The 27,181-nt window shown below is 36.1% G+C and overlaps 6 protein-coding genes, 6 non-coding genes and 1 pseudogene across 15 annotated transcripts; 9 read left to right on the top strand and 4 right to left on the bottom strand.

Annotated features, from left to right (window-relative positions):
- Positions 1–464: 464 nt before the first annotated feature.
- Positions 465–613, bottom strand: F25B4.15. The gene has a single exon (NR_068780.1). It is a non-coding gene; the product is annotated as an Unclassified non-coding RNA F25B4.15 (non-coding RNA).
- Positions 614–648: 35 nt separating this feature from the next.
- 21ur-14854 lies at positions 649–669 on the top strand. The gene has a single exon (NR_068779.1).
- Positions 670–4,697: 4,028 nt separating this feature from the next.
- Positions 4,698–6,310, top strand: F25B4.8 (CENP-V/GFA domain-containing protein). Of its 2 annotated transcripts, none has more exons than NM_001373026.1 (4): positions 4,698–4,948; positions 5,417–5,486; positions 5,866–6,097; positions 6,150–6,283. In NM_001373026.1, the coding sequence occupies exons 1-3, from the start codon at positions 4,857–4,859 to the stop codon at positions 6,040–6,042; spliced, it is 339 nt and encodes a 112-aa protein (NP_001359860.1). In that variant the 5' UTR covers positions 4,698–4,856; the 3' UTR covers positions 6,043–6,097; positions 6,150–6,283. The 2 variants fall into 2 exon arrangements, with proteins under 2 accessions (NP_001359860.1, NP_741540.1); NM_171459.4 differs by having other exon boundaries at positions 4,839–4,948; positions 5,866–5,980; positions 6,150–6,310.
- Positions 6,311–6,935: 625 nt separating this feature from the next.
- Positions 6,936–7,660, bottom strand: F25B4.3 (annotated as a pseudogene). The gene has a single exon. A coding segment is annotated over exon 1 (725 nt).
- A 1,526-nt stretch (positions 7,661–9,186) lies between these two features.
- F25B4.7 (ADP/ATP translocase) lies at positions 9,187–10,681 on the top strand. Its single transcript, NM_072097.5, has 7 exons — positions 9,187–9,267; positions 9,330–9,445; positions 9,544–9,775; positions 9,825–9,931; positions 9,999–10,072; positions 10,121–10,367; positions 10,415–10,681. Exons 1-7 carry the CDS (start codon positions 9,243–9,245, stop codon positions 10,532–10,534), a joined length of 921 nt encoding a protein of 306 aa, NP_504498.2. The 5' UTR covers positions 9,187–9,242; the 3' UTR covers positions 10,535–10,681.
- Positions 10,680–11,540, bottom strand: F25B4.4 (Elongator complex protein 6). The gene is made up of 4 exons (NM_072096.5): positions 11,356–11,540; positions 11,190–11,310; positions 10,873–11,133; positions 10,680–10,822 (listed from the first exon to the last, which is right to left on the bottom strand). The coding sequence occupies exons 1-4, from the start codon at positions 11,523–11,525 to the stop codon at positions 10,718–10,720; spliced, it is 657 nt and encodes a 218-aa protein (NP_504497.1). The 5' UTR covers positions 11,526–11,540; the 3' UTR covers positions 10,680–10,717.
- Positions 10,762–11,183, top strand: anr-6. Its single transcript, NR_102023.1, has 2 exons — positions 10,762–10,811; positions 10,862–11,183.
- Positions 11,541–11,823: 283 nt separating the features above from the next.
- Positions 11,824–13,692, top strand: hmgs-1 (Hydroxymethylglutaryl-CoA synthase). The gene is made up of 8 exons (NM_072095.4): positions 11,824–11,930; positions 11,975–12,103; positions 12,154–12,306; positions 12,353–12,578; positions 12,625–12,859; positions 12,907–13,095; positions 13,150–13,361; positions 13,411–13,692. Exons 1-8 carry the CDS (start codon positions 11,826–11,828, stop codon positions 13,548–13,550), a joined length of 1,389 nt encoding a protein of 462 aa, NP_504496.1. The 5' UTR covers positions 11,824–11,825; the 3' UTR covers positions 13,551–13,692.
- A 90-nt stretch (positions 13,693–13,782) lies between these two features.
- On the top strand, positions 13,783–17,815 carry prp-39 (Pre-mRNA-processing factor 39; the record flags this gene model as incomplete). Its single annotated transcript, NM_072094.6, has 10 exons — positions 13,783–13,844; positions 14,128–14,205; positions 14,738–14,933; positions 14,986–15,218; positions 15,499–15,799; positions 15,859–16,387; positions 16,657–17,131; positions 17,184–17,279; positions 17,329–17,408; positions 17,457–17,815. 10 exons carry the CDS (start codon positions 13,783–13,785, stop codon positions 17,537–17,539), a joined length of 2,133 nt encoding a protein of 710 aa, NP_504495.1. The 3' UTR covers positions 17,540–17,815.
- A 1,865-nt stretch (positions 17,816–19,680) lies between these two features.
- On the bottom strand, positions 19,681–20,113 carry C14C11.11. Its single transcript, NR_068777.1, has one exon. It is a non-coding gene; the product is annotated as an Unclassified non-coding RNA C14C11.11 (non-coding RNA).
- C14C11.10 lies at positions 19,958–20,107 on the top strand. The gene has a single exon (NR_068778.1). It is a non-coding gene; the product is annotated as an Unclassified non-coding RNA C14C11.10 (non-coding RNA).
- Positions 20,114–20,301: 188 nt separating the features above from the next.
- Positions 20,302–26,809, top strand: pqn-13 (Prion-like-(Q/N-rich)-domain-bearing protein). 2 transcript variants are annotated; one of them, NM_001129376.6, is made up of 11 exons: positions 20,302–20,501; positions 21,972–22,115; positions 22,786–22,956; positions 23,001–23,081; positions 23,130–23,270; positions 23,821–24,087; positions 24,136–24,276; positions 24,486–24,956; positions 25,005–25,067; positions 25,117–25,245; positions 26,192–26,806. In NM_001129376.6, exons 1-11 carry the CDS (start codon positions 20,331–20,333, stop codon positions 26,396–26,398), a joined length of 1,986 nt encoding a protein of 661 aa, NP_001122848.1. In that variant the 5' UTR covers positions 20,302–20,330; the 3' UTR covers positions 26,399–26,806. The 2 variants fall into 2 exon arrangements, with proteins under 2 accessions (NP_001122848.1, NP_504494.2); NM_072093.7 differs by lacking the exon at positions 23,821–24,087 and having other exon boundaries at positions 20,326–20,501; positions 26,192–26,809.
- On the top strand, positions 21,804–21,935 carry C14C11.9. Its single transcript, NR_068776.1, has one exon. It is a non-coding gene; the product is annotated as an Unclassified non-coding RNA C14C11.9 (non-coding RNA).
- Positions 26,810–27,181: the final 372 nt, after the last annotated feature.

Here is a 27,181-nt window from a genome sequence, read left to right as displayed (position 1 = left end):
ATTCCCATTTAAAGCAAAAACGTGGGAACATATTTCTGATAGTGAGAAAAATCACAAATAACGGTTTGATAAGAACACTCGCTTGTAACTGTGTACGTGTAGTTTTTGTATTTTTGTTTCCCTTTTTTGCAAGACAGTCCTCTTGAGTACCTTGCGGTGCAACTTCTTCGAAAATTGTCCTTTTTGAAAGAACTTCTAAACTTTTCTTTTAGTCTTGTTTTCCAAAAATTCAAATCTTTGGTCGAATTACAAAAATGTGACTGTAGTCCTTATAAAACCTACCGAAAGTCTGCATGCATCTCTAATAGAGTGAATAATTTGAAACTTCCACAATTTACACCAAAACTTGATTGTAGCCACTTATGACGTGGCACGCGAACAATGCTTATCAAACTTAAAATACTTTCTTTACGGTCATAACATTACTACCAAGAAACAACTAAATGTCATGGGTCTCATGTTAGTAAAAAGAATAACCATGTACTTCGAAGTACACGCACTTTCAATTACCTAGACGAACGACCAACGGCTGATTTTCTTTTCTCGAAAAACCTAACCGCGGCCTCCGCGATCAAAGTGTCACTACACTCACTTTTTTTCGCAGTTTCCGACGCACTTCTTACAGTGCCTTTGAAAGTGGTGTGTTGTTGATGGTCTAATCAAATCGCAACATAAAAAGTGTCAGTATTCAGTTGATTTATAATATGGAAACAGAATGATTGAAAAGGAAAACGATTTTTGATAAAAGTTTCCACAGCAACCGCGACAAAAAAGTTCATTCATTTTTATTTCGTGAAAAACCAGACAAGGATATATTCGTATTGACTCACCGGACACCCACGTCTACAGTCAATGAGGGTCATCTGTGAAACGGCAAAGCGTGGGAGGTGAAGGTGGTTTGAATGAGGAAAAGGTTTCGATGAAAATAAAAAAAATCGAGGAAATGAATAAGTAGATATGAACCACTTGGAATTGAGGTTACCAAAATACAAAACTCATTTCGAATAGTTTCTGGGGACAAAGGTTATTGCAAAATTTGCAGAGATCTTTTGGATGTAGCTGTGCATCAAAAATAATATTAAAAAAGGTGGCAGGGAATTGATTTTTATGTGAAGTAACTGAAGTTATTAAACCTAAAAGTTCATTTTTTCATATACCCGCCACAAGACTTATTGTGAGTTAAATTTAAAATCAGATTGAACCGGGAGTATTTTTTTACAGGACTATTGTTTGTAGGCAGACATGTGCTAGGCATGAGCTAGGCACGTAAAACAACATAGAGACTTTCCTCACCCAAAAGAGTATCGGATCGTCCATAATCCGGGTTTCCGGTACTATTCAGACACAATATTCTCAGAGCATGCAAAAATTACTATCGTAAATTATGTTCTCTGCGTGGGTCACGCCACGACATTAGTGTAGTGGTCGCTATATATTAGTACCTACAGATAAAAATTAGTACCTGTTGGTACTAATTTTTTCAGATTCGTTCATTTGATGTAGAAAAATGAAGTTTATGAAATTTTAATTTCCGAAGCTCACAGAGAAACCACAGGAATTATTTACGCATTTTCAAGATGGTTTTGTTTTTTTTTAATGTTTTAAGGAAGTTTTGATAATGTTGAGTAATTTTAATTATCATAATGCACTGTTTTTGAACAATATCTACATTAAATTGCACTTTCTCTCCCATCTGAAAAACTATAGCTTAGAAAACTTTATTTTTTAATTTCATCTTTTCCTTTTTTTAATTCTAAAAAAATAGCTCATTCCTGAAACATTTCCGTATGTCGTAGACTCCAGTCCACTAACTCGTAAATCTTCAAAAACTTTAAATGATTCAGGCGCAGTTGATACAATCTTTGAGGCGATTTTCAAAAAAAAGTCAATGTGATAATCATACCGTAATCTTATCAATATCTTTCCGCCGGTTTTTTCTTCAGAGAACTATGAAATTGAATTTTTTGAAACTGTGAACAAATAGGCGCTTTTCTCAAAAGAACACATTATTCCACATGTTTCTATCTAGTTTGCCAAATAATCACTGAGGTTTTCCCATTGTATACTTCCACTGTAATTCTAACATTTGGAGGCACGAGATGGGTTGTTGTTTTTCAGGAAGTCATTTGAAATTTGAACTTTGCCTATCATAATTAGGTTAGTATTGTAATTGGATCAACTACAACTTAATTTGTTGTATTTGAATTTCGAATTAAAATTTGATTGTAGGGGAGACCAAAAACAAACAAAATAAATTAATTGTCCACTCAATTTTCAAAAAAAAAATATCCGGTGTTCTTTTCCCTGTCAATTTCTCTTTGGTGATACGGAGAAAAAGAAGATAAAACGAAAAATGGTGGTACTAACAAGTCTTCTCGTGGAAAACGAATAGGTTGTAAACCAGAGAGGGATTGGGAAGTTATCACGGTTTTTATGGAACGCTTGAACATTTCAAGTACGTGTTTTTTCGGAGTATACAGCCACCTTTGCACGGGTTTCCGACAGTTTTTTCATGATCTTAAGAACAGCCACAACAATTCTCAACAATCCGATTTGCAAGTACAAAGATTAACGATTCTTCTCGTCTCTATTGTTTTGATAATCAAAACATGTTGTCATGTGATGGGCATTATCTATGTAGAGGGACGCCAGGCTGGCGGCGGATATTCCGCCTAACGCTCAAGTTTTACCAAGTGCAAGGTCATTAACAAGGATCAGACTGGCTGAGATAACGATATCAATTCTAGTTTTCTAGGGAATACATGAAAGGAGGCTTCTTGCAAAGAACTATCAATTGAAAAGCATTTGCAGAAAAGTGATAGCTGTAACTGGAACATTGTTGTTTATCCTCTGAACGCTCGTTGGTGGATCGTGCGGAAATCCGACTAAAAAAATAGTTAGAAGGGTTTACATATAGTATATCTCAAACATTTTAGCACGCCATCACGGTTTGAATTCTGCAATTTCATTAAAAAAAACCTCCATGGCACAATCAGCCCAACAGGAGGGACCATATTGGGACCAAAACTTGAAAAGTTAAGTTCTGAGTGGGTCATCACCAAATATTTATACGGGGGAGCACAACCAAGACTGTCACAAAAAAATTGGCCAAAAGCGAAAAGTTTATTTTTTGAAAACCGGCAATTACCGGAATTGTCGATTGCCGGAAATATAAATTTGATACTTTTTACTTATATTTAAGAGCCCAAACATGAATTTTTAATTAACAATTTTCTGTTTTCAAGCTCAAAATGATTTAGTCTTTTAATGATTGACCGTTTTCTTTTAAAACATTATTAACCGAATGCTAAAAAACAAGGTGACGTTTTTTTCAATTCCTAAAGTATAATTAGGTCTGAAAATTTACCGAAAATCGGCAATTTTGGCAATTGCCGAAATTACCGATTGCCGCGCACCCCTGGTCTATAAGGTCAAAATCGTCCTCATTGAAAGCTTGGTGCCATATTGTCAGAGTTGTTTTTTTTTTCAATTTTTTTCGGCAAAGACAAGAAACAAGAAACAAATTACTTAACTGTGAAATCAAAAATATACATTTCAATTGAAAAAACTTTTTTGAAAAGTCATCAGTTCATAGATATAAAAAAAGCAAGATCGGACAGAAAGCACAGAAACGTTGCTCCGAGAATGGATACTTGTGGCGATCAAATATTTTAGAAACTACCGTCAAATAAAATATCATAGTTCATAACATAAATTCCAACAATATTCTAAAAAATATATATCAGCTAAAAAAAGTTAGGAAGTTACCCGGAACTTATTTTATTTTTTAAAATTAATTTTTTTGCTCTAAAACAGTTTTGTCATTACAAAAAACCTAAAATGAAATAAAACTCCTCGTTAACTCAATTTTATGCGAGGTGCTCTTTAATCTCACAGCATAAACGGTTTAATTGTTCCGATACAGTAGTCTCCTTACTTAAAGTTATCTCCTGAAGACCTCCTTTTTTGGCGCAAGTGAATTTTTATAACCTCCTTCATCTTCTGCTATCTTTCGACGGATTCCCTCATAAATTTGACGGGGCACCGCTCTCCGTGATAAACCTGTTCAAAAAGATGGTATAGACAGACATTTTTTGTTGGTTTCCGATTGGTGATATAAAGACATTAAACTGTATCTTTGCATGTAAATTGCTCTCATTTCCAGAATCAATTGGAATTTTCAAAAGAAGGGGGAATCTCTGTAGTTTATGCATGATATCATGATGACTATTGATAAGATTGGAAATTTGATATGTATTGATTAAAATTTCGATATTGATAAACACTCACAGTAGTAGCCCATCAGATTTTTCTTTGTTTTAATTATTTTATAACTGTTGTATACTATGTATTTATCTCAGTATTTAGAAGCAACTTTCTGTCAAAGTTTTATATGAAAAACTTATCCTCAAAAATAATTTGTGCATACCTTTATATACACTGTAAATTTTTTACAACAATAAGTAACAATCAAAATGTGACGAATACTCCGTTTTCACCCACCATAATTTTGGAAGTTGACCAATTGTTTTTCGAATTTGTATGCTTTAAATATTGTATTGTATTGTTTATTGACTTGAATCAAGAAAAGAAAATAAAAAGTCAATAAATAATTTAGGCTGGCCCGCAAGAGCCGTACCTAAATAATAAAAATATTAAACATTGTTAGAGGACAGACATTTTGCATTGCTCTAAAAACGTTTGAAAGTCCAACATTTTTGAAAATTTGGCAAATTACAAAAGTTGTTCTTCAAAATTTAGTTTCAATTTTTAAACGTTTGGCGTGGTTTAATATTATATTTAATGTAAGTGCATTCGTAGTATATAATTATTTAAAATTTCAGATTATCGAATTAATGTCAGAGGTGCAACATTTTGGAAGTTGTCATTGTGGGGCGGTGAAGTGGAGTTTTACAGGACCAGAGGTTCTCGATGGTTGCAGATGCAAGTGAGTCTTTTTTGAAATTAACACTGTTTGAACTTCAAAGAACGGCATCTGAGGCTTTCTCCCGTTGACTAGGCATGTCACCCCATTGTGAAACTTTGACAGCTTATGTCTCATTTGGCATATGTTATATTCAGAAATTATCAACTGGTAAAATATTTGTTATTTATTTTTTCAATAATATGTTAATACTTTAAAACTTAACCGAACTATAAGCTTTCAAAGTGAACTGTGCACAGCAGAAACCTGCGGCGCCCGGCACTTATTTTTTGTCAAATTTTATCGAAATACATATATGTATGTTGGTCCGACAGTAGCTGTTATTTTTTTAGGAATACCACTAAGTTGCATTTTTTTTTTCTTTAAAACATATGTTTTCCCAATAACATAACACACTATACACAAACACACTAACATACTAACCCACTAACACACTATAACAAAGTTATAATACGAATTTTCAAATTTCAGTTGCTCAGTTTGCGACAAGAAGCAAAATCAGCACTGCATTATCAAACTGGATAGATTCAAACTATTGGAGGTATACCTTATAATCATCAGGATTGTCACCAAAAATATTCGAAAGAAAAAACTTTTTTTTTGGAAGTCGTCGATTACAAAAAAGTTTTCCTGCGAGTTTTTGGCACTTTTTGACAAAAACTTTTACAAATAATTTTGAAAAGTTTTGTTTCTAGACCGAAATACGTACGAGTACCGTCTAAGTTTCTCGAATCGGCATTCCGGTAGCGGTGGGTCATACCCGAGTAATTAATACATATTATTGATGATAAGAAGATTTTATTTTTAGTAAAATTAATGATATTAATTAGGATTATTATTTCAGATTAAATTTAATATTGATAAGAAGAATTGCATACCTAGATCATAATTTCAAGAAATGTTGTTGCTTATTTTTTCAGGGAGAGGATAAAATCACAGTCTATCGTTTTAACACTGGGCTTGCTCAACACAAGTTCTGTTCGATTTGTGGGGTTCAAAGCTTCTATCATCCGCGGTCTAACCCAGACGCAGTTGGTAAGCCAGAATCCACGTGGTGTCAGGCCGTCCCGTCGTGGCTTGATCTACCAAAAATGTAGGAATTTTTCTTTAGAAAATTGTGACGTCAACACGCATGGGACATTCTGACACCACGTGAGAATCAGTATTTTGATTGATAAAATGTAAAACAGTTGAATAATTTCAGCAATCATGCCTCACTGTATCGACGGAAAGACCCTCAAAGGTGTCAACTGGACATACTTTAATGGACAAGAATGGGAGAAAACGATGGAGACTAAAGCACCGGCCGCCCAGTAAATTTTGTTTTTCAAATTTTATTGATGGGTTAATAAAGGTCTATTTCATAACATTCAAGCAAAAACATATAAAAAGGCAATAGGAACATGTAATCAATTATTTTGGAATCAATGAGCATTTGTCGTATTACCGGTACAAAGAGTGTAGATAGTTAGAGAGTGACAGTCATCCGGGACCCTATGGGGCGGGGCGCGCGGAAGAGACGATTTGTGTCGATTTACGAAATGATGACAACGAGGAAAAAAGTTACTCACGTCTTCATGAAAGCGAAATAATTTATAATTATTATTGAATTCAATAAATAATTAAATTAAAGCCGTGGAACCGATTTATATATATATATTACCGGTACAGAGAGTGTAGATAGTTAGAGAGTGACAGACACGGACCCAATGGGGCGGGGCGCGCGGAAGAGACGATTTGTGTCGATTTACGAAATTTTCCTCGTTGTCATCATTTCGTAAATCGAGACAAATCGTCTCTTCCGCGCGCCCCGCCCCATTGGGTCCCGGATGTCTGTCACTCTCTAACTATCAACACTCTCTGTTACCGGTAATATTGTTTATTTGTCACAAGAAAGAGCTACACCGGAAGATAAAAAGAAGTAAATAAAATGATGTGTGAACAAATAAGTAAAATGACCAGTTGGACCAGCTATAGCCCGGGAGGTCAAGTTGGGGGGAAGAGGGTGTCGAATGTAATAGAGCCTAGGCGCGACGCAAATGCATTTGGAGTTAACAATTTAGGGAAACGTTTTGCTATTCGATTCCACAACGACAAGTTAACATGTAAAAAACATTTAGACGGGACACCACAGATAACAAGTAGATAGGGGTGACGAGTAGAGCGTGAAGCTCAAACGAACGATGATAAGGACGGGAAGTGATACACGCTTGAAATAATTTTATGGAAGGTTCGGAGGATTTGAAGAACCCGTCTGTCGTGAGTAGACAATAAATTAAAATATGAAAGCCTGCTGCTGTATGACGAGTAAGATAAATTGCACCTTTGAAAGACACACTTTGAGAAAAACCGGAGGGGAGATTCTAGTTTTTTTGGCAAGTTCGGTGGAGTTGGGCGGGAAGAGCTCGCAGCCATATTCGAGTACGGGGCGGATGTAAACATTGAACAGTTTAAAATAGAATTCGGGACTTTTAGAGCGGAATGAGCGAAGGATTTGGCGACACTTAAGGAGGGCACTATTAGATGTCTGATTAATTTGATTTACAAATGATAGTTTGGTATCGACAATGATTCCGAGATCTCTGATAGAATCACGCGGTTTAATTTCGGGAGGAACAAACCTAATAAGTCATTAATATACAAAAGAAAGAGGAATGGTCCAGTTACACTACCTTGGGGGACACCTGACATGACATTGAAAGAGTTGTCCGAGTATTTATATTATTTTATTTATCTACGGACTGTTTTCACTAAATTTCTCTTGCTTAAAATTTGACATTTCCCTTCTCAAAAAATAATAACTAAAATAATAAGCGTATTCCGGAACATATTTGACGCTAAAAATATCCCGTAGGGAAAACTACAGTAATACTTTAAATGACTACTGTAGCGCTTGTGTTGATTTGAATTTCGGAACCATACAGAACATGAAATAATGATACGAAGAAAAGAAGGAAATCAGAATATCGATGTCACTGTTCGAAAAGAAATTGATCTTCCTTTAAATCTACACAAGCGCTACAGTAGTCATTTAAAGTATTACTGTAGTTTTCGCTACAAGATATTTTGCGCGTCAAATTTGTTGCGCAATACGAATTTTGTGTACCCGTAAATAATAATTGAGTTGAGCATTTAGGAAAGTCATCTAACAACCCAAATTGAGAGAGACTTTACTGATTTTTCGGGTCTAAAAAACTGAGCAGTGCGATTGAAAGTAAAATTGAACATTGGTTATTTCAACTTTTAAGTAACTGAAACAACAACTATTCAAACGTTTTTGTATTGAAGAAAAACAAACAACAAAGATTTTTGAAAAGTTTCTCCGTCTACATTTTCCCAGCACAACTGTTTGGTGATCAGTCACGTGTGCTCGGCGACAAAGAGACCATCAGTGTTGAACTACTTGAAACTTTTTTATGTGCAGTTCATCATTGATAATATATGTGTAGTTATGTCGTAAATTTGAATTTTTTTTTAATTATTCGTTAGAGTTTGAACCCAAATATTTTCATTCTCATTATTTAATATTATTGTTTAATAAAAAGTTTTATGGAAAATTTCCGGAAAAGAAAAGTGAGTGTATATCTGCCTAACTACCAGACCTAGTCTACATCAATGAAACTTTGATTCTAATTCCCGTTTCCTCTGTAGAAAGATGTTTCGATGTAGTGTGGCGCCTCTAAAGTACGATCAATCTGATGTAATCATATAACACGTGTCATTTCGATGTCCTTTTCGTGTCTAATTTATTTCCATTTTTATTGGTTTCTAGTCACTGAATTGAATGTTCGCTTTTGAAAAGTTTTCAGAAAATAATTTAAAAATTATAATTAGTCTGAACGCATGAAGTCAGAATTTGAATTAGAGAAAAAACAAGATTATTTCTTATTTAACATTTCTAGTTGCCCATTCTCTCAAATTATCTTAAAGTTACTAATTAATTCCTTCCAAAAACAACTTCCAAAATCGAAGTAATTTTATTTTCGATTTTACATTTCACTCTCATACTTTATGCTTTTTTTCTCTAATTCTTTACTCTCTAATGCATGTCACTGGAGCGCGTTTTCCTCAAAAAAACTTTAGCCGAGTTTTTTTGTCAAAATTTCGTAAAATCTCTTCAAGCAGTCAGCTGTTTTGGTTTCCTTTGATTGTCACGTGTATTTATTCATGACTAGTTAATCGCCAAGTTCTCGTCTTTATTCCGTTCTTAATTACACAAGTTAAATATAATTTTCTTACAGAAAATATCGTAGACGTAGAGCAAACCTTCGTAGTGAAAATTATATAAAAACGAGAGATGTCGGTGTACACAGCAGTTCCAGGTTAGTTTTCATTTGATTAATTAATTTATTAACATTCAAGTTTTAAAAATATTTAAATTCAGGTGTATCGAGAGATGACGTCATAAAGTTTTCAAAAGATTTCATGGCTGGTGCAACAGCAGCTGCAATTTCAAAAACAGTGATTGCTCCAGTGGAACGGGTCAAACTAATCTTACAAGTAAGTTTTCAGTGAATTTGAGCATTTTTTGATGTGTAGAAAATACTTGAAATCATAAAATTAGCTTTTGCATCATTTTTTTAATTTGCATTTTTCAGCTCCAAAACTCGCAGACAACGCTAGCTCTAGAAAATAGATATAAAGGAATAGTGGATTGCTTTATCAGAGTGCCTCGAGAACAAGGATTCCTTTCATTTTGGCGAGGAAATTGGGTGAATATATTAAGATCGTGCAGTCAAGAATCTCTAGGATTATCTTTTAAAGAATTTTTCCGGAAATACAGTCTGGAAGGAGTTGATCCCAAAACACAACACTCCAGATGGTTAGTAGGTTGGTTTAATGAAAACGATGGCTAAGCATATTTAATTGTATTTTTCAGGAAATCTGGTAGCTGGAGGTGGATCAGGATGTGCTACTCTTGCCACCATCTATCCTCTTGATTTTATAAGAACGAGGTTGGCCATCGATTTGGGAAAGAGAAAATCGGTAAAAGATTCTTTTAAAAGTTTTTTTTTTTAATTAATTAAATTTTCTAACGATTCAATGTTTTCAGGATCGCGAATTCACGGGAATGTTCGATTGTGCTAAGAAAATAATTAAAAGTGACGGAGTTCCAGGCTTATACAAGTAACTGATTTTTTTTGTGTAACTGATTTCAAATTATTTATTTTTCAGAGGTCTGATTCCATCGCTTCAATACATGATTATCTATCGAGGAGCATATTATGGTCTGTTCGATACAACGGCTCCATATATGAATAGTGACGGAAAGATGACATTTACTGAAGCATTTCTTGTTGGACAAGTCGTCACTCTGATCGCTGCAATGACATCTTATCCACTGGATACTGTAAGAAGACGACTGATGATGGGTGCTGGAAAGAAGACGTTACCGTTCAATAACACAATATCCTGCATCAAAGTAAGATCATTTAATTGCTTCTCGGACAAAGATTTATTTATTTTCAGTACATTTACACGAAGGAAGGACCCAAGGCATTTTTCCATGGAGCCCTGGTGAACGCGATTCGTGGAACTGGTGCAGCATTGGTTCTGGCGATTTACAATGAACTTCAGAAGTACATGTGACAACCTTCCATAATATAGATAATCTTTAAAATTTCTAGTGCATTCTCTTATTTGTTCGAAAATCAGGCTCTTTTAGAAATACGTGTAAATTTGTATGTTGAAGCCTGTGCCCATTGTTTTCTGTTATGATAACGAAGAAAAGCTTTTTTTGAATCATTTTTTTTATTCAGTAACAAAACAAGATCACTGATCCACAGTTATATATGATCCATTGATTGTGCGTTCACCGGAAAGAAGAATTCCTTTCGTTGATGTTGGAGCAGATGGTGATTTGATAGTGAGCACCGCCTGAATTTCAACAATAACTAATGAACGACAATATTGCAGATTTCACGAACCTTTGCTGATGCATCTTTTCCAAAACCATGGCTTACTGGCGACATCTGGACAAATACGTGGCAGCGGGGTTTCAGAATATCCACAGCATTCGAATGGATAGAGAAAGAAGCGAGAAGAAGCGCATTTTCTTGTGATAACGTCTTTAAATGTGTGTAGATTTTGTGCACGAAAATGGTAGTTTCAACTGAAGTTGCTCCAAATTGCTCCAATATTGAAAGATCATCGAAGAGAATAACTGACGCAGAGGAATCAATTAATTTCTGAAAAATTTTGAGTTAAACAATTTTTATTCGAAAAAAGATATATGCTGAAATACCTTGTACAACTCGTCCATAATTTGTTCAGAGGTGATATCAAATAATTCGAATGGTTTCAAGAAATCGTAGAAACTAATTTGAGTGGGATTCCATCGAACTCCAGCCTTCGAACAAATCAGTCTATAACAATTAGTTTTACTTTCCATTTTATAAAGATTTACTCACTTGTAATTTGTTTCAGACAATTTGGTCGAAACAATAGCGACTTTTTGACTTGAAGTCGAAGCTGTAGAAAGGAAATGAAGAACAAATGGGAGTGACGACGCGTTATCCACTTCTTCACATACAATCAAGCCCTTAATTGACTCTTCTTGTCCTTTTAGAATTTTCAGCATTTTTTCTTTTTCTGAAAAATGTTTTTTTGTATGAAATCAAATGAAGAAAACGAAGTTTTGCAGAAAAATGAAAATGATACAATTTTAGTTTGTCCGAGAGGAGTACAAATGACTCGTAAATCGGTTTCCCCTCCCTTGGGTCTCGCAGGGAAGAGCCGTTGCCTCGACGACATTTACGGGCATTTTGATATTTCAAAACTGTTTTTTTGGCAAATTTGCATAATGAACACTTTTCGTCGATAAATCATCGTTTTTTGTGATTTTTTGCAATTCACATTTAAAAAAGAGTTTATTGCAGGCATGAGCTTGGGTCAATTGTCATATACACCAGTGACGGATGTTGGAATTGGAGCAATTGAGTTGTATTTTCCCCAGAACTTTGTCGATCAAAATGATTTAGAAAAGGTATTAATACCATTATTTCTTCAATATTGATTCCTAAATTGCAGTTTAACAATGTATCCAGCGGAAAATACACAATTGGACTGGGGCAACAGCAAATGGGATTCTGCTCGGACAACGAGGACATCGTATCCATCTCCCTTACAGTCACAAGGAAACTTATTGAAACTTACAAAGTAATATTCGCTATCAAAGTACTTAGTTTCCTCAGTTTCAGTGTGTTTAGATCTCGACTGATTCGATTGGCTGTTTGGTTGTAGGTACCGAAACAATGATCGACAAGAGCAAAAGTGTGAAGACAGCTTTAATGGACTTATTTCCTGGAAATTCGGATATTGAAGGAGTCGACATCAAAAATGCCTGCTTTGGAGGCGCACAAGTGAGTTTTTTGTCTCTCAAAATAGAATCTTCAATTATATTTTCAGGCACTGCTGCACGCTATCGATTGGGTCACAGTGAATCATCCGCTTGATAAGAAAAACGCAATTGTAGTAGTCGCGGATATTGCAATATATGAAGAAGGTCCAGCGAGATGTACAGGCGGTGCAGGAGCGATTGCTTTTCTTATTTGTCCAGATGCTTCTATTCCGATTGATCGGCAGTTTTCAGCGTGTCACATGAAAAACACGTGGGATTTCTTTAAGCCAATTAGTAAGCTATTAATTTCTCTATTTACTTTTAAAAAATTAAATTCCAGCGCCGATTCCGAGTGAATACCCCGTTGTCGATGGATCATTATCATTGAGCTCATATTTGGAAGCAGTCAGAATGACATACACATATTTCATATCAAAAGTTAATCGCCATACAACGGGTATCGACGGGCTGAACTCATTTGACGGAGTGTTTCTTCACTCACCGTTCACGAAAATGGTTCAAAAAGGCCTGGCTGTGATGAACTATACTGACTCGCAACTTCGTCACAAGCAATTGTAGGTTGATTAGTTTAGAAAAATTTTCAAATGTTTATTTTATTCAGAAATGGAAATGGTGTCGATCATAAACTCGATGAAAACGATCGCGCTGGACTTGCAAAAATGATCGAATTGTCTGCTCAAGTTTGGAAGGAAAAAACAGATCCATATCTTGTTTTCAACAGGCGAATCGGAAATATGTATACTCCATCACTCTTTGCTCAACTTTTAGCATACTTGGCAGCAGATGATTGGTATGATGAAGAATATACCGATTTTTAGAGCTAATTTTTAAAATTACTTTTCAGCGTCACCGGGGAGAAAAGCATTTTATTCTTCGCCTATGGAAGTGGTCTAGCGTCAGCAATTTTCCCAGGAAGAGTTAGGCAGACATCTAATCTTGATAAAATTCGTCAAGTCGCAATAAGGGCGATTAAAAGGCTCGATGACCGAATTCAGTTTACTCCAGAAGAGTTTACAGAAACATTACAAAAAAGAGAAGTTTTCCTACGATCAAAAGGTGAGTAATTCTAATAGTGATTGGTTTTTAATGTCATTTTGTTTTTCAGAGATTCCAAAATCTCCATCCGAAACTTCATTGTTTCCCAACACTTATTTCCTTGATAACATGGACAAGCTTTATCGCCGATCATATACTTTACACGAGGAACCAAACGGTGTTCAAAACGGGAACGGAATTCATCATTAAAAATGTATCTTTTGTTTTTTTTTTTTTAGTTTTTAATTTTATCACATCGTTTGCCATAGTCTACTTCTTTGTTACTGTTTTTTATTCGCTCATTAGAGTTGTATTTTCTTTTCTTTTTTTTAAATTAAAACGAGTTGTTTTTTTCTGATAATTGATTTTGTTGAACACGTGTACTATTGTCACGACAATATTTTCCATTTCTCGAACGGCTCAATTTAATTTCAAAGTTAAGATGGGAAGAGATCGGTCGTCAAGCTCGGACACAGACGACTACTACCGCTCCAGCAGCAGCAGGTATGCACCGGACTTTTGAACGAAACATGTTTCATTTGGAGGACCATGATGTGAAGCGGTTAAATATAAATTCCAGAACAGCTTGTGGGAAGCTTCGTGAGCCCCACGAAACCACTGCTCTGAGCATCTTCAAAAACTCACCGCAAGCTCGGTTCTGAAATTTCGCCGCTTAAAATTCATATCTCACCGTTCCTGAATTTTTTCACATGAAACATGCCTAGTAAAAAATCCTGATGGCACCATCGGCCCCTCAGAAGTAAACCATCCAAAATTAGAATTTCAGAAAAAGAGAAGATTCACACCGCCGTCGCGACGATCGGCATCGGGACTCGGATCGAGATCGAGATCGACGAAGGAGAAGGTACGATGTGTTCTTAGTTTTGGATTGCATGATGTACTCATGATGTCAACACTCACGGGTTCTTTTCCCTTTCTGGATTAGGACGTTTCCCACTCTAAAAAGGGTTAATTTCTGATGAAAAACAATGAAAAATCAGAAAAAAACAAAGAATTCTCGGCAACAAACATACACGTTGCATAAGCCCTCATTTTTACAGAAAAGGTTTGCGTTCATTTCCGCTCTTCGCCACTCTCCGAGTCTCAAATGAGAAAGTGATAATAATTGTGTTATTTTGTGTACATTTTATAAATAAAATAAACCGCCGCTTAGTACTTTTTATTTAAATCCGACTTTAGCGTTTAGCGTCAACTGATGGGAAGGAGCACACAAAAGCTGTGGATGAATACGGTTTTGAGCAACACGAAGAAGCTTAATAATAATAATCATGATAATATTTCTAATTTCGTACTATCAAAATTGTTTTCTATGTTTTTGCATGCACATTGAAGAAACTCGAAATAATTTACTCTACTTTAACTAACCAAACTTTCAGCCGTTCTCGTTCCAACTCGAATCGTCATAGAACAACAGGAGGATCTCAACGGAGTCGTAGTAGCCGACATGGATCAGATTACAAGGATACCTCGTTGATGACTCGACCTTCTGTGGCAAGCCATTTCGGTACTCCTCCAATTGATGTGGCTGATTTCGACAATTGGGTGAACATTCTTGCGAAAGTGGATCAGAGTGTACGGCATTCTTTTTGTGGCACGATTAACTTTATATTTTCACAATTTTCAGGATGATGTGGATTTTGCCCGCGAAAAGTATCGCTCTTTCCTTTCGAGATATCCAAATTGTTACGGATTCTGGCAGAAATACGCCGAATACGAGAAGAAGATGGGGAATATTGCCGAAGCTAAAGCTGTCTGGGAAAAAGGAATTATCAGTATTCCGCTTTCGATTGATCTCTGGCTCGGATATACTGCAGATGTGAAGAATATCAAGAACTTCCCGCCAGAATCCTTGCGAGAGTAGGTTTTCTCCTCATTCAGATATTACACAGGCGTCTCAATTCTCACGCGCATGGGTCTCGCCACGCTGAAAATGAGTTACTGTAATTTTCAAGTCATGTCGGTTTTCGACCCGCTATAGCATTAATTTTTCAAATTAAGTGAAGAATTGCTACCTGATGCAGTAGCGGACCGTAAATCCGCATGAGTTACAGTAACCCCTTGTCAGCGGGGCACGTCTACGTAATAAACGTTTTCTAATCAAATACTAAATGAGCAACTCAAAATACTTTTTTTTCAGTTTATACGCCAGAGCAATTGAAATCGCGGGGCTCGAGTACCAAAGTGATCGGCTTTGGCTGGAAGCAATTGGCTTTGAACGTGCCGTGTACATGGATGAGCTTTGCAAAGGAAACACTAATGCGAGTTGCAAGAGAATTGGAGTTTTGTTCGACAAACTTTTATCTACTCCAACATTCCATGCACCATCTCATTTCGATCGATACGTACAGTACTTGAACACTATCGAGCCACATCTTTTGCTCAGTGATCGAGAATACGAAGAGATAATGAAGATGGTCTGCAAACAGCTTGGGAAATCGGTCAGTTGTTAGATTATTGTCGAATTTATTTATTCATCTCAAAATTTTAATTATTTCAGATCGAAGAACTCGTGCAACAAGTCCAATTGAGTTATATATGTCAATCTGGAGAGAACGGAATGCTCAACATCATGACGGAATCCGCTGAAGGAACATTCCCGATCACTGTGAATAGTCTCCAACACGATCCGACAGCACTACAGCTTATTCGCGGAGAAATTGTGGCTCGCCGTAAGAGAATTTATGACAAGAACATGAAAGAGTGCGAGATACGTGCTGGATTCGAAGCAAACATCAAAAGACCATATTTCCATGTGAAACCACTCGATTATCCACAATTATTCAACTGGATGTCTTATTTGGACTTTGAAATTAAGGAAGGCCACGAAGAACGCGTTAAAATTCTTTTCGATAGATGCCTGATTCCATGTTCTCTCTATGAAGAATTTTGGATCAAGTACGCTCGTTGGACATGGAAAACGTACAAATCGAAAACAAAGTCTCGAGAGATTTATATGAAAGCGAAGATACATTGTCCTACTTCACTGAATTTGGCTCTCAGTGAATCCGGTTTCGAAGAGTCTGTTGGTAAGTTACAGAAATTACTGTTCAAATTTTTGAATGCATAATTTAGTTCAGTTTTTATAAATATTAGAAAAAGTGATTTGAAAATTTGAATTTTCTGGAAATTTCTCTATGCATGGAAAGAACGTGTTTCTATTAGTCATATTAATCAAAAAATATACACTTTTACATCGTTTCCGAGGCTTTTTGAACTTTTTGAATTTCAAGTTTAGTCAGCGTTAAAAATTAATAATTTATCAAAATTTCCTCAATTTACAAACAAACAATTTCAGAAAATTTCGACGATGCCATCAAAATCTTGGACAATTTCCGTGAAGAATATCCTGGATACGTCCTCCTCGAGCTGCGTTACCTCGGGGTTCTCCGTCGTAAATCTGAAAAAGAAGGACACGGAGCGCCATCGGAATTTGTGATGAATCAATACGAATCGCTTATTAGAGATTCCCAATCGTCCCCAAATCTTCACTCGTTCTACAGTTTAAAACTCGCAAGATATCATCAAAAGTCGCGTCGTGATCCTAAACTTGCTCAGAAAGTTCTGAAGAAGGCAATCTCGATCGACCCATTCAATTTGCAATTGTACAGTCAATATGTTGATATTGCGTATTCTTCTGAATCGATGTCTGAATTAGATGTTATTCAATCGTTCGACGTCGCACTGGACAGTAATCTCAGATTAGAGGACAAAGTTCGATTCAGCCAACGGAAACTCGATTTTTTGGAAGAACTTGGAAATAATATTCTTGCGTAGGGGATTCTTGAAACTTTCTTAAAATTCTAATGATTTCTTTTTTTTCAGAGTTGAGGATCATCGTGATTTCCATTATAACCTTCTTGGTCAACTGCCGGATAATGTGACGATTCGAACTCGATTTGTGAACGACCCAAGCAGAGTGTAAGTATTTTCAAGTGTTTATAAATAATTGAAATTCTGAAATGTTTAGTGCACTGGCTCCAGCTATGCCTCCCCAACAACAGATGGTTTATGCTCCAGCTATTCAGCAACAACCAGCCATGAATATGAGTTAGTAATTTTTAGTTTCAAACAAAATTTTAATATCGTACATTTTAGTGCCAATGATGCCAATGCAAATGCCCTACATGGCTTCTTCAGCTGTTCAATTGACTCTTATCGAATCTCCCAGTACAAATTAAACCCAAGGACCGTCTTTATTCAATCAATATACAATGACTCTCATCTTTTAAACCTTACAGAGTAACTTGTGAACTAGTTACCGTGAATAGTAATTGCTGTTCTTTTTTAAATTATCCTATTTATCTGTCCACGACCTCCTGTTAGCACTGATTTGTTCAATAATATTTGCAATTGCCCTTTTCCTTTTTCATCCGCGATTCATTTCGTTTTTATTCAACTCTCCTTCCACTGATTGTTATCAAAATCTGATTTTAAAATAAACCCAAGGTTCATCATGTGTGAGTATCGCAAAGATTAGATTAGCAATGCGTGATTCACCTCCTTATTGTATGAGTCTCTCCCGGTGTCTCCTGGGGAAGCAGCAGTAGTGTTTGTTATTTCTCAATTTAAATCTGAACCGCAAACTCATTTGGGAAGCTCCTCTTCCTTCCGAAGTGACCTAGTCTGACTGACTATCATCTATTGTTTCCAATTCTGCTGCTTCAGGATTTTATCGCGCCGCGAGCCCACGAGTCGAACGGATTATTACGGAGTTGTTCGGTGCGAAGAGCCCGCAGCCGTTGAGCAGGCCAAAGGTCGATCGGGAGTCGGAACTGAGAAAATAGAACGGATAGAAACATTGTACCTTAAAGATTGATGATAATGATTTTTCTTCTTCTCCGACGAACATTTCGTTTTGTAAAATTTTCGAAACTCTTGAGAAAGACACGAGTCCCAAGAGGTAAGCACACTCGAACAACATGCTGCTGCGGGGGAGACCGATTTTGGAGGCAGCTAGCTCCTTATCAGAACGCGGGTTGTTAGTTATTTGCACTTATTACGAAATGAATGATATATCGATGAATAATTAGCCCCGTTCGTGTAATGTTTGCAAGGTTATGACGTTGCGCGGCTCACAGAAAACCTGAGATATTTAGCATTGGTTAAAATGTGTGGATTAACGGGTTGAATTATTATTTTAGAAGGAACATAAATATTGATCAAATCTCTAGATTGACTAAGTTAAAGGCTCTGGATATTGCGCATTGGCAAATTTGGCGATTTTCGCTCGAAAGATACGGTAGCGGTCTCGACACGAAAATTTTTTAGCGCAAAGTTTTTGCAAAAGGTTATGTACCTTTAAAAACTACTGTAGTTTTAAACCTGCGGTATTTATTGAAAAACTAAAATTATACGCATAACATTTTTATAAACACTTTACAGAACTCCTTAAAGGTTAGATTTCCTATTTAGATTTAAACAAAAAGTTGTCGTTTCGAGACCGGGTACCTTAATTTTGTGCCAAAAACGCAGAAAATCGGACATGAGTACTGTAACTTACTGTTGACAGGTTTGGATCGACGATTGTACTCTACATTTCAGACATTTCAGATAGTTTTATTTTGCAAGCAAATTTCAAGATTAGTATTTGAAAGCAAATATCGTATCAACAATCTGTTTTGCACGTGGTGACAGGCTGTTACGGCTTGATCTACAAAAAATACGGGATTTTTTTCTTAAAAAAAAAGTGACGTCAGCACGTTCTGAACCATGCGAAATCAGTTGGAGAGTCTGCGTCTAAATTCCCGCGATTTTCGTAGATCTAGATCGAACCGACGTAGTGATGAAAATATGTGAAGCTCCTAAAATTTTCATGAGTGAATTGTGAATGTGAATTGGGTTATATAGTGGATTATTTATTATAGATAATGTGAAAAATCAACTACAATAATGTTCAAAAATATAAATCAAGAATTTTTCCAGTTGATATTAAATTGATACGCCAACAAATAACCTAGCTATGACCTGCCCAAGTTGAGCACTCAGGATTTGAATATCTGTTGCTTAGAGTGGTGTAATACGGTTTTCCAATGTCATAAAATCATTTTAGGTATCAAAATGTGTTCTAGACTAGAACTTTTTTCAGTGAGTTTGCTGGCTGTCAACTTTTCAGACCAGTTGCCAAATTAGCTACAGTAACCCTGCATTCTTTGTTTTGCAGAAAACCAGAGCACTTCACACTTTTTGCTCTAAGATTTCTCTGCAGAAACATTTCAAAACTTCACACAATCCTTGTTTCCCCCCCCCCCCACTAATCTTCTAGAATGCCTTTGACTATACAAATACTTGACCATCGTTTTGTACGCAATTTCTCCTTGTCTTAGCCTTGTCACCACCCTGTTCCTTTTCCTCAAAACCCCCTTTAACACACCTAAATGTCTATTTTTAACTCGGCAATCTCGGCCTGCTGACTTCCTCAAAAACAAGCCGAATTCGGGCGGTGAGTCCCTCCCTCCAACAATTTGTCTCCTCACCCCGCTAAGAAAGTCTGTGTGTGTGTGTGTTGTCAGTTATCTCCATCTTTTCTCCTCCGATGGTCGGTATGGGTGGAGCTGGCGCCTTCAGCAACTCTCGGAGCACACTCTGTGTCCCTCCAACTGTCTGCCCTTTGCTCCCTCTTTTCTGACCCTTCCATACTGTCCAGCTCCAAGCAGCAAATAAGCACACACCCGCACAATGTCCACCACTTTCGGCTCGAAACTGGCTTCACTCTTATTTCATTTTCCGTCATGTTTTGTGTTTTCATTTTTGAATATTTTAACAATACAGTTCTAGACTTTTTTTGAATCTATGCACCTTCCTGTTGAACTTTTTGAACTTTAAATATTTTTGAAGGTAACTTTTTCTAATCTCGAACGTTTTTCTCTGTAGTGGAGTCTGGAAAATCTCTTAATCCAAAAAATCTGAAAATCTGAAACTCTGATGTTATCCCCTTTTCCAGTTAATAAAAATCCTCCGACTTCAGGCCGAATGGTGCGTTGGCAACCGTTGTTGTTCGCCCTTCTTGTGGCCTTTGCTTACGCTGCCGATGGCACAACAAAATCTGAAGCTTCTTCTACTACGGTAGCCACTTCCGAATCCACGACAGAATCCACGAAGACGACGACTGCTTCGGCAATCAAGGAAACAGTTAAAGAAGAGGTATGTTGCTTTGCTTTGAGTAAAAAAAATCACGAAAAAAAAAGAAACCAAAAAACAAAACATCGCGTGTCTGTTTGCACTTGGTTTTTGTGTTCTCTCCTTTTTCAAAAACCAGTGCTCGGCGACAGAAACGTGTTTGGCTAGTCATCCCGCCACATTCTAAGATCAAGAAAGGCTAGACGACGAAAAGGGCACGGATTAGGTATCTAGTTTTGAAGCAAGGAGTGCCAAAGTTTTCTAAATCTTATCGAAATTGTAACCTTTAGAATTGAAAATTTTAAAACGTACCTTTTGAAAAATTTGCAATTATTTTTTTCATATGAAAAAATGGCACAATAAATTTGAAAACTAATTTCAAAAATGACAGTCTAAACATGCTATTTGGAAAACTAACTTTTTAAATTAATTCACTTTAAATCTTTAAAGTTGTACGGTATTTTTAAATTTTAACCTAGAATAAAATATCTGAAATCTCAAATTTCAAAAAATTTGCAAACTTTCTTTCTTTGCATCGAAATTTTATGGTTTCATAAAAAAAATTTTTTTAAATAATTAGTTGTACAATTCTGATCTTAGATTCAAGCAATAAAATATTCAAAAACATGTAGGAACTAGATAGATTTCTAAAAGGAGATGTACAGCATTAAAAAAATTACAGTTTTAAATAGAAAATTATTGCCATATTAAATTGATTTTGGTTTTTTCAAATAATGCACTTTTCCAAGAAATTTTGAGTTCCCACAACTCAACTTTGAAATCACATTTTTCGGCTATTTTTGATGTTATCAAAAACTGTTCAACTATTGAAATATTGAAAAATTTTTGTCAATTTTTTTGTTGTTTGAATTTTTTTTGGCAAAACCGAAGGCAATCGATATAAAAGCATTATAAGTAAACCAAAATTATTTGATAAATACACGATCAATATTTTCCATAATTGTATTTTAGAAAAATAGATATTTTATCAGTTTATTAAATACAAATTAATTATTTTAGGGCTTAGCTCTCAAAAAACAACATTCTTGATTCACTTTTGATCTATTTGATGTTTCAAAAACCCGAGATGAAGTTTGCTTACAAAAAGTTTGCAATTCGTACAGCTCCGCTTGATGAGATGAGCATGCAAAACTTTCTGTGTGTGAGAGAGATGGCTCCCAGCCGTTCCTGCGGTAAAGTGGACACAGAAGCCAAAATAGTGTGTGCAGCATCCACCGTAATGTGTTTGTCTGTATTTACTCAACACGCACCTGACGACTGTTCATTCTCTTGTCTCTTTTCTCATGACCTCTCTCTCTCTCGCATAGTTTTTATGGGATAAATTAGAGAGCATGCAAGATATATCTATCCCGAAATCCTTTGACTGTCAAAAAGGAAATAGCGGATTGGGAGATTTTTGTTGACTCGCATCAAAATAGAGACAAAATGAAAAGGAACACCAAACATGGAAATGTTTATTTATTTTTATTTCAGGTAAAAGAAAAGGAAGGGCCAGAGACCAGAAACGAAACGGCAGCAGTGAGCAGAGCAAAAAGACAATGCTGTTTTGCTGCTCAAAACTCTTGCTGCCCACAACAAGTACAATCACAGTGCAATTGTGCAGCTCTTCAGATTCAGGTTAGAGATCTATGTTCATGTTACATTTTAAAATATTTCTAGAAAATGAGTTTTTATATGATAGCTTGGCACTCAATTCGGTAGTGTCGAATTTTTAGACATAATATTATGTATATCACGGTGAAAACTTCTCCCAACTTCTTTTTAAATGTATTATTGTTGAATCTTACTAAATAGTTAATTTTAAAAAATTTCAAATTTTTAAATTCTGATTATAATGATCAAATATTATGATCAGGCGCCCTAAATACTTTAAGATTACTGCAAAAATTGTTCTACAATTTGGCAGTTTACCTAAGCTTTCTCTAAAATTGTTTCAAACCCTGAAAGTTGTTAAAAATTTTGTTTTTATGTACTTTTACGTCTTCAACACCTTCTAACAAAAATTTCAAAAAAAAAAAAATTTAATTTCGAAGCTACATATTGCCATGGCTAAAACTTTTGAATAAAAAACAACTGCTAAGTTTTCCAGGCTCCATTTTTTTCATACGTTTTCTAACTTCCATAGTTTTTTTCCAATGTTTTGTAGAACCACGAATGCTCCCGAAATATAGTTCTGTAATTTTTAGAATTATTCTCCGATTATTTTTTTTGTTAGTTTTTTATGAATGTTTAAATTATATAATACGTGACTAAAATCCCATTATCGCATTATTTCTAAAGCTTATAGGTTCAACAATGTGATTGTGCCAATATGCTCCAAACCCAATGTGGTTGCCCATCAATCTCCAGTCCATCGTGCGATTGTGGAACTCTCCAAAATCAATATTCTTCCTGCGGTTGCGGATCCTTGAGCTACCAGGTGTCCTGTAATCAGTGTCAACAACAATCTCAACCACAGGTTCCTAACAAAACCACTGACCCATTCTAAAATTAAAATTGTAGATCATCGTTGTGCAGCAACCACAGCAGCAGCAGTGCTCTTCCCAGTGCATGCCAGCTTGTTTGCCATCCTGCGTTCAAAGCGTAAGCTTCTAAATTTATGTGAATCATTGAAATCTTTCAAAATTTCAGTCTTGTGCTCCAGCTTGTCAGCCAATGTGCTCGTCATCATGTGTTCAACAGCAGCAGCAGCAGATCATCGTTGTCCAACAACCACAGCAACAATGTGCTTCATCCTGCATGCCATCATGCCAGCCATCTTGTGTTCAACAGGTACATTTGAAAAATGGAAAATATACTGAAAATTCTATTCTCAACAATTAATGTGCCGAGTATTTTTGGAATTTTCAAAAAACGTCAAATGAGCAAAAACTGAAAAGTTTGCAAAAAATATTACCATACAATATGTCGCCCATAACCGTGTGTAGATTTTCACTTTTAAAAAATTTATGAACCCCCACTCCGGAAAAAAACGGGAGCAGCTGACATCGTGCGGGTCCATTTTACAATTTTTCTTAAAACGGCTGTAACTTTAGAAGAAGGTTACTTATTGGTGCACGTTTTGCAAAATTTATAACGATGATCTATCTACTCTCATATCTAGCATAACTGAGAGTACGGCTTAGACCCTTGTTTTGAAAAAAAAAGTAGTAAATTTTCAAAAAATGTTGCGATTATGTTGATAAAATTTTAATCATTGATCTGAATACAAGAGCCCAACTTTTGCTTTCCTGGGGCCGTAAAGACATAAACATCAAATTTAGGTGATAGAAAATCACATTCAAAACATATAATTTTGTGAAATTAAATTCAAAATTTTCAGGCTTGTGCTCCAGCCTGTCAGCCAATGTGCTCGTCATCTTGCGTCCAACAGCAGCAGCAACAGATCATCGTCGTCCAACAACCACAACAACAGCAACAATGTGCTCCATCCTGTATGCCAGCTTGTCTATCATCATGTACCAATGGATGTTCTGGAGGGAACTGTAACAACAATCAACCACAAGTTGTCGTCGTTCAGCAGAACCAGCAACAGAACCAATGCACATCATCATGCATGCCATCTTGTCAACCATCTTGCGTCCAAGCGGTATGAAGAGTCGAAAATAAATAGAAACTAGTGTTGAAAACTTTTCAGGCTTGTGCTCCAGCTTGCCAGCCAATGTGCTCTTCTCAGTGCGTTGAGCAGCAACAAGCTCAGATCGTTGTAGTCCAACAGCCACAGCAACAATGTACCTCTTCGTGCATGCCAGCTTGCCAGTCAAGCTGTGTTCAACAGGTTAGATTAATATTTCCACAAAGAAGTTTATATAGAAATTTTTTTAAAGTGTATCAAACTTGATCCAGCTGGCTAGGCTTTGCAATTTGTCAGAATTTTTAAGCCAAAAGTAAAATAATTGTTTGGTAACTACATTTGGTGTACATTCCAAAATGGTTCAGAGATTTACAGAGCTTAAATTTTTATTTTTAAACTCCGTCACTTTTCAGGCCTGCGCTCCAGCTTGTCAACCAAAGTGCTCTTCCCAATGCGTCGAACAACAACAGGCTCAGATCGTCGTTGTTCAACCACCCACGTCATCATCCAACAACTGTGCTTCTTCATGTATGCCACAGTGTACTCCACAATGTGTCCAACAACAAACCATCTGCGCTGCTGCCTGCCAGCCATCCTGCCAGTCTTCATGCAGTTCCAATGCCCAATGTGTTCAAGCTTGTCTCCCAAGCTGTGAATCCTCGTGTGTTCAACAGCAACAACCATCAGTCGTAGTTGTTCAAGATTCTCAATCATCCTGCCCATCCGCCTGCCAACCATCGTGCTCTCAACAGTGCATTCAGGCTCAGAATCTTTGCCAGTCTGCCTGTCAACCATCCTGCCAATCTTCATGTGGTAGCAATACGCAATGTGTTCAGGCCTGTATTCCAAGCTGCCAACAAACTTGCGGACAACAAGCTCAACCAGTTTGTTCCCAAAATATTTAACTGTAAGCTTAAGAAATTTAAATTCAGGTTATTGTCGTTCAGCAGCCACAGCAAAACAATTGCGTTCAAGCTTGCCAACCACAGTGCCAGGTGATTTTTAAGATTTTCTTACTGCAACATAAAACTTAAAAAATTAAAGCAAACCTGCGGATCAAATGTTCAATGCGTCTCTGCATGCCAAAACAGTTGCCAACAGTCGTGTGGAAATCAACAGCAGCAACAAGTGATTGTTGTTCAGTCTAGCCCGATGTGTGGACAGGCTTGTCAGGTAAGAAATGAAATTCAATTATGATAGCATTGGGGGTTGGAAAGATAAAATAGCTTTAACATCAAGCGCAAGCTCGGCAAACTAAAAGTTACGACTCGGAAACAACAAGATAGATAGAACAAGATAGAACAAGATTTTTTGTATTTTTTGGCTTGAAATTCGTAGAATGTTTCAACGAGGAATAGTATCTAAGCCCCTACTGCTCCAATTTGCAAGCTTATTTCTCAGTTTTTTTAGCCGTACTTTTTACATGTGGGGTAGTGGGGATTTAGTCTAAATTCCCATTTAATAGTCCAACATTAAAAACATGTATCTTTTAAAAAAATACTCTTAAATTTTTATAATTTTGGCAACTTGCCCAATTTTCCAAAAATGCTATTCCTATAATGTTCGAATACAAACGATAAAAAGCACTGTTTTCGGTTAACTTTCATATATGTGATATGTGAAAACTGAGTTTTCATCTATTTTTGACTTTAAATATAATTTTTAAAATTGTTTTGAAAATTTTCACAACGATTTTTTGACATTTTAGAAATATAGTAGCGAATTCAACTTTATTAATTTTTCAAAATAATATTTATCCATACCAGAGGATGTATAAACTGCAACCCTCTATAATTAAATTTACTGTCGAAAACTGGTGTGACTCCGTTTTCACCTATCATAATTTTGGAAGTCGACCAAATAATTTTTTCTACGACTTTAATATTCTCATTGAGTTTTATTGGTTTGTTGTCAAACAACCTCGGAGTTCGAACTTGCAGAAATAACCGAAATTACTCAAAAAGTCTAGATTTTTGGAAAGTCTGGTCAAAAAATCAGATCTTTTTAAAAAATTCAGAACACCGTTGTATGTGTGTATATACTAAATCCTAACTGACGGAACCTTCAAAACTATTTTGTACTTTTTTTTAAAACTATATGGTCATCAAAGAATTTCCAGGCCCCACCAGTGCTCCAATGCGTACCACAGTGTCAACCATCATGCCAGCCATCTTGTATGCAACAGTACCAATTCATCCAGGCTCCGGCAATCACAATGTGCCAGCAATCTGGAGGATCGTGTGGTTGTGGAAGTGGATATTCCCAATGTATGCAAGGAGTCTGTTGTCTTCGTAAGAGGCATCGACTCGCGAAGAACAAACTGTAAACCGAAGAAATATGTTTAGATACCTAGTAATTTATATAATTTATATATTTTGTTTGTCTTCGTATCTATCACCGCCCACAATCATATCTTTCAAAAAAACAATCCTACCGATCTTTTAAGCACGAAATGACCAATTCTCGTTTTACTTAATTATTCCAAAATGTCTTTCCCATATTCTTTGTTTTCTTTCAATTGCCACTTTTCACCCAGTCTTTCTGAATATTTGTCAAGAAGTTCTTGATTTCAATCAAAAATTATTATTTTCCTTCTTTGTTTGAAAATTTGAAAGTTGCTCATCAAATCTCAAAGTATTGAGAGAGAGAGAATCTGTTGTTGCGAATTTCAATGATATTCATCACTCAAAATGCTCAATTTTTTGTTTCACTAAATAAAGTTTTATTAACAAAAAAATCTTTTTTTTTCCAAAGTCGTATGGTAATGCCGTGTAAACTTGAAGTTTTAAAGTTACTGCCACATTTCTGAAACGGTCTCGCCATGATTTCAGTTGTACTAAGGCTTGCTACAATTGCCATTCGTTTTGTATAAAAAATGAAGTTTATGAACCTCAAGGCTCTGTGGTAAACGGCGGTATGCAAAAATTTAAAGGAAAAACTATTACGGGAACATTAAATTCTGAGAATGCATATTGCGCAAAATATGTCGTAAATAGCGAAAACTACAGTAATTCTTTAAATGACTACTGTAGCACTGATGTAGATTTGTGAGCTGGATTTTCGAAATGTGTCAGCGGTATTTGACAAAAACAATTCAAGTTCGGACCAG

This window comes from Caenorhabditis elegans, chromosome V, assembly GCF_000002985.6.
Source record: "Caenorhabditis elegans chromosome V".
Classification (NCBI taxonomy): domain Eukaryota; kingdom Metazoa; phylum Nematoda; class Chromadorea; order Rhabditida; family Rhabditidae; genus Caenorhabditis; species Caenorhabditis elegans.
Note: the sequence above shows the minus strand (reverse complement) of the source record. Positions and strands in the feature narration are given on the sequence as shown.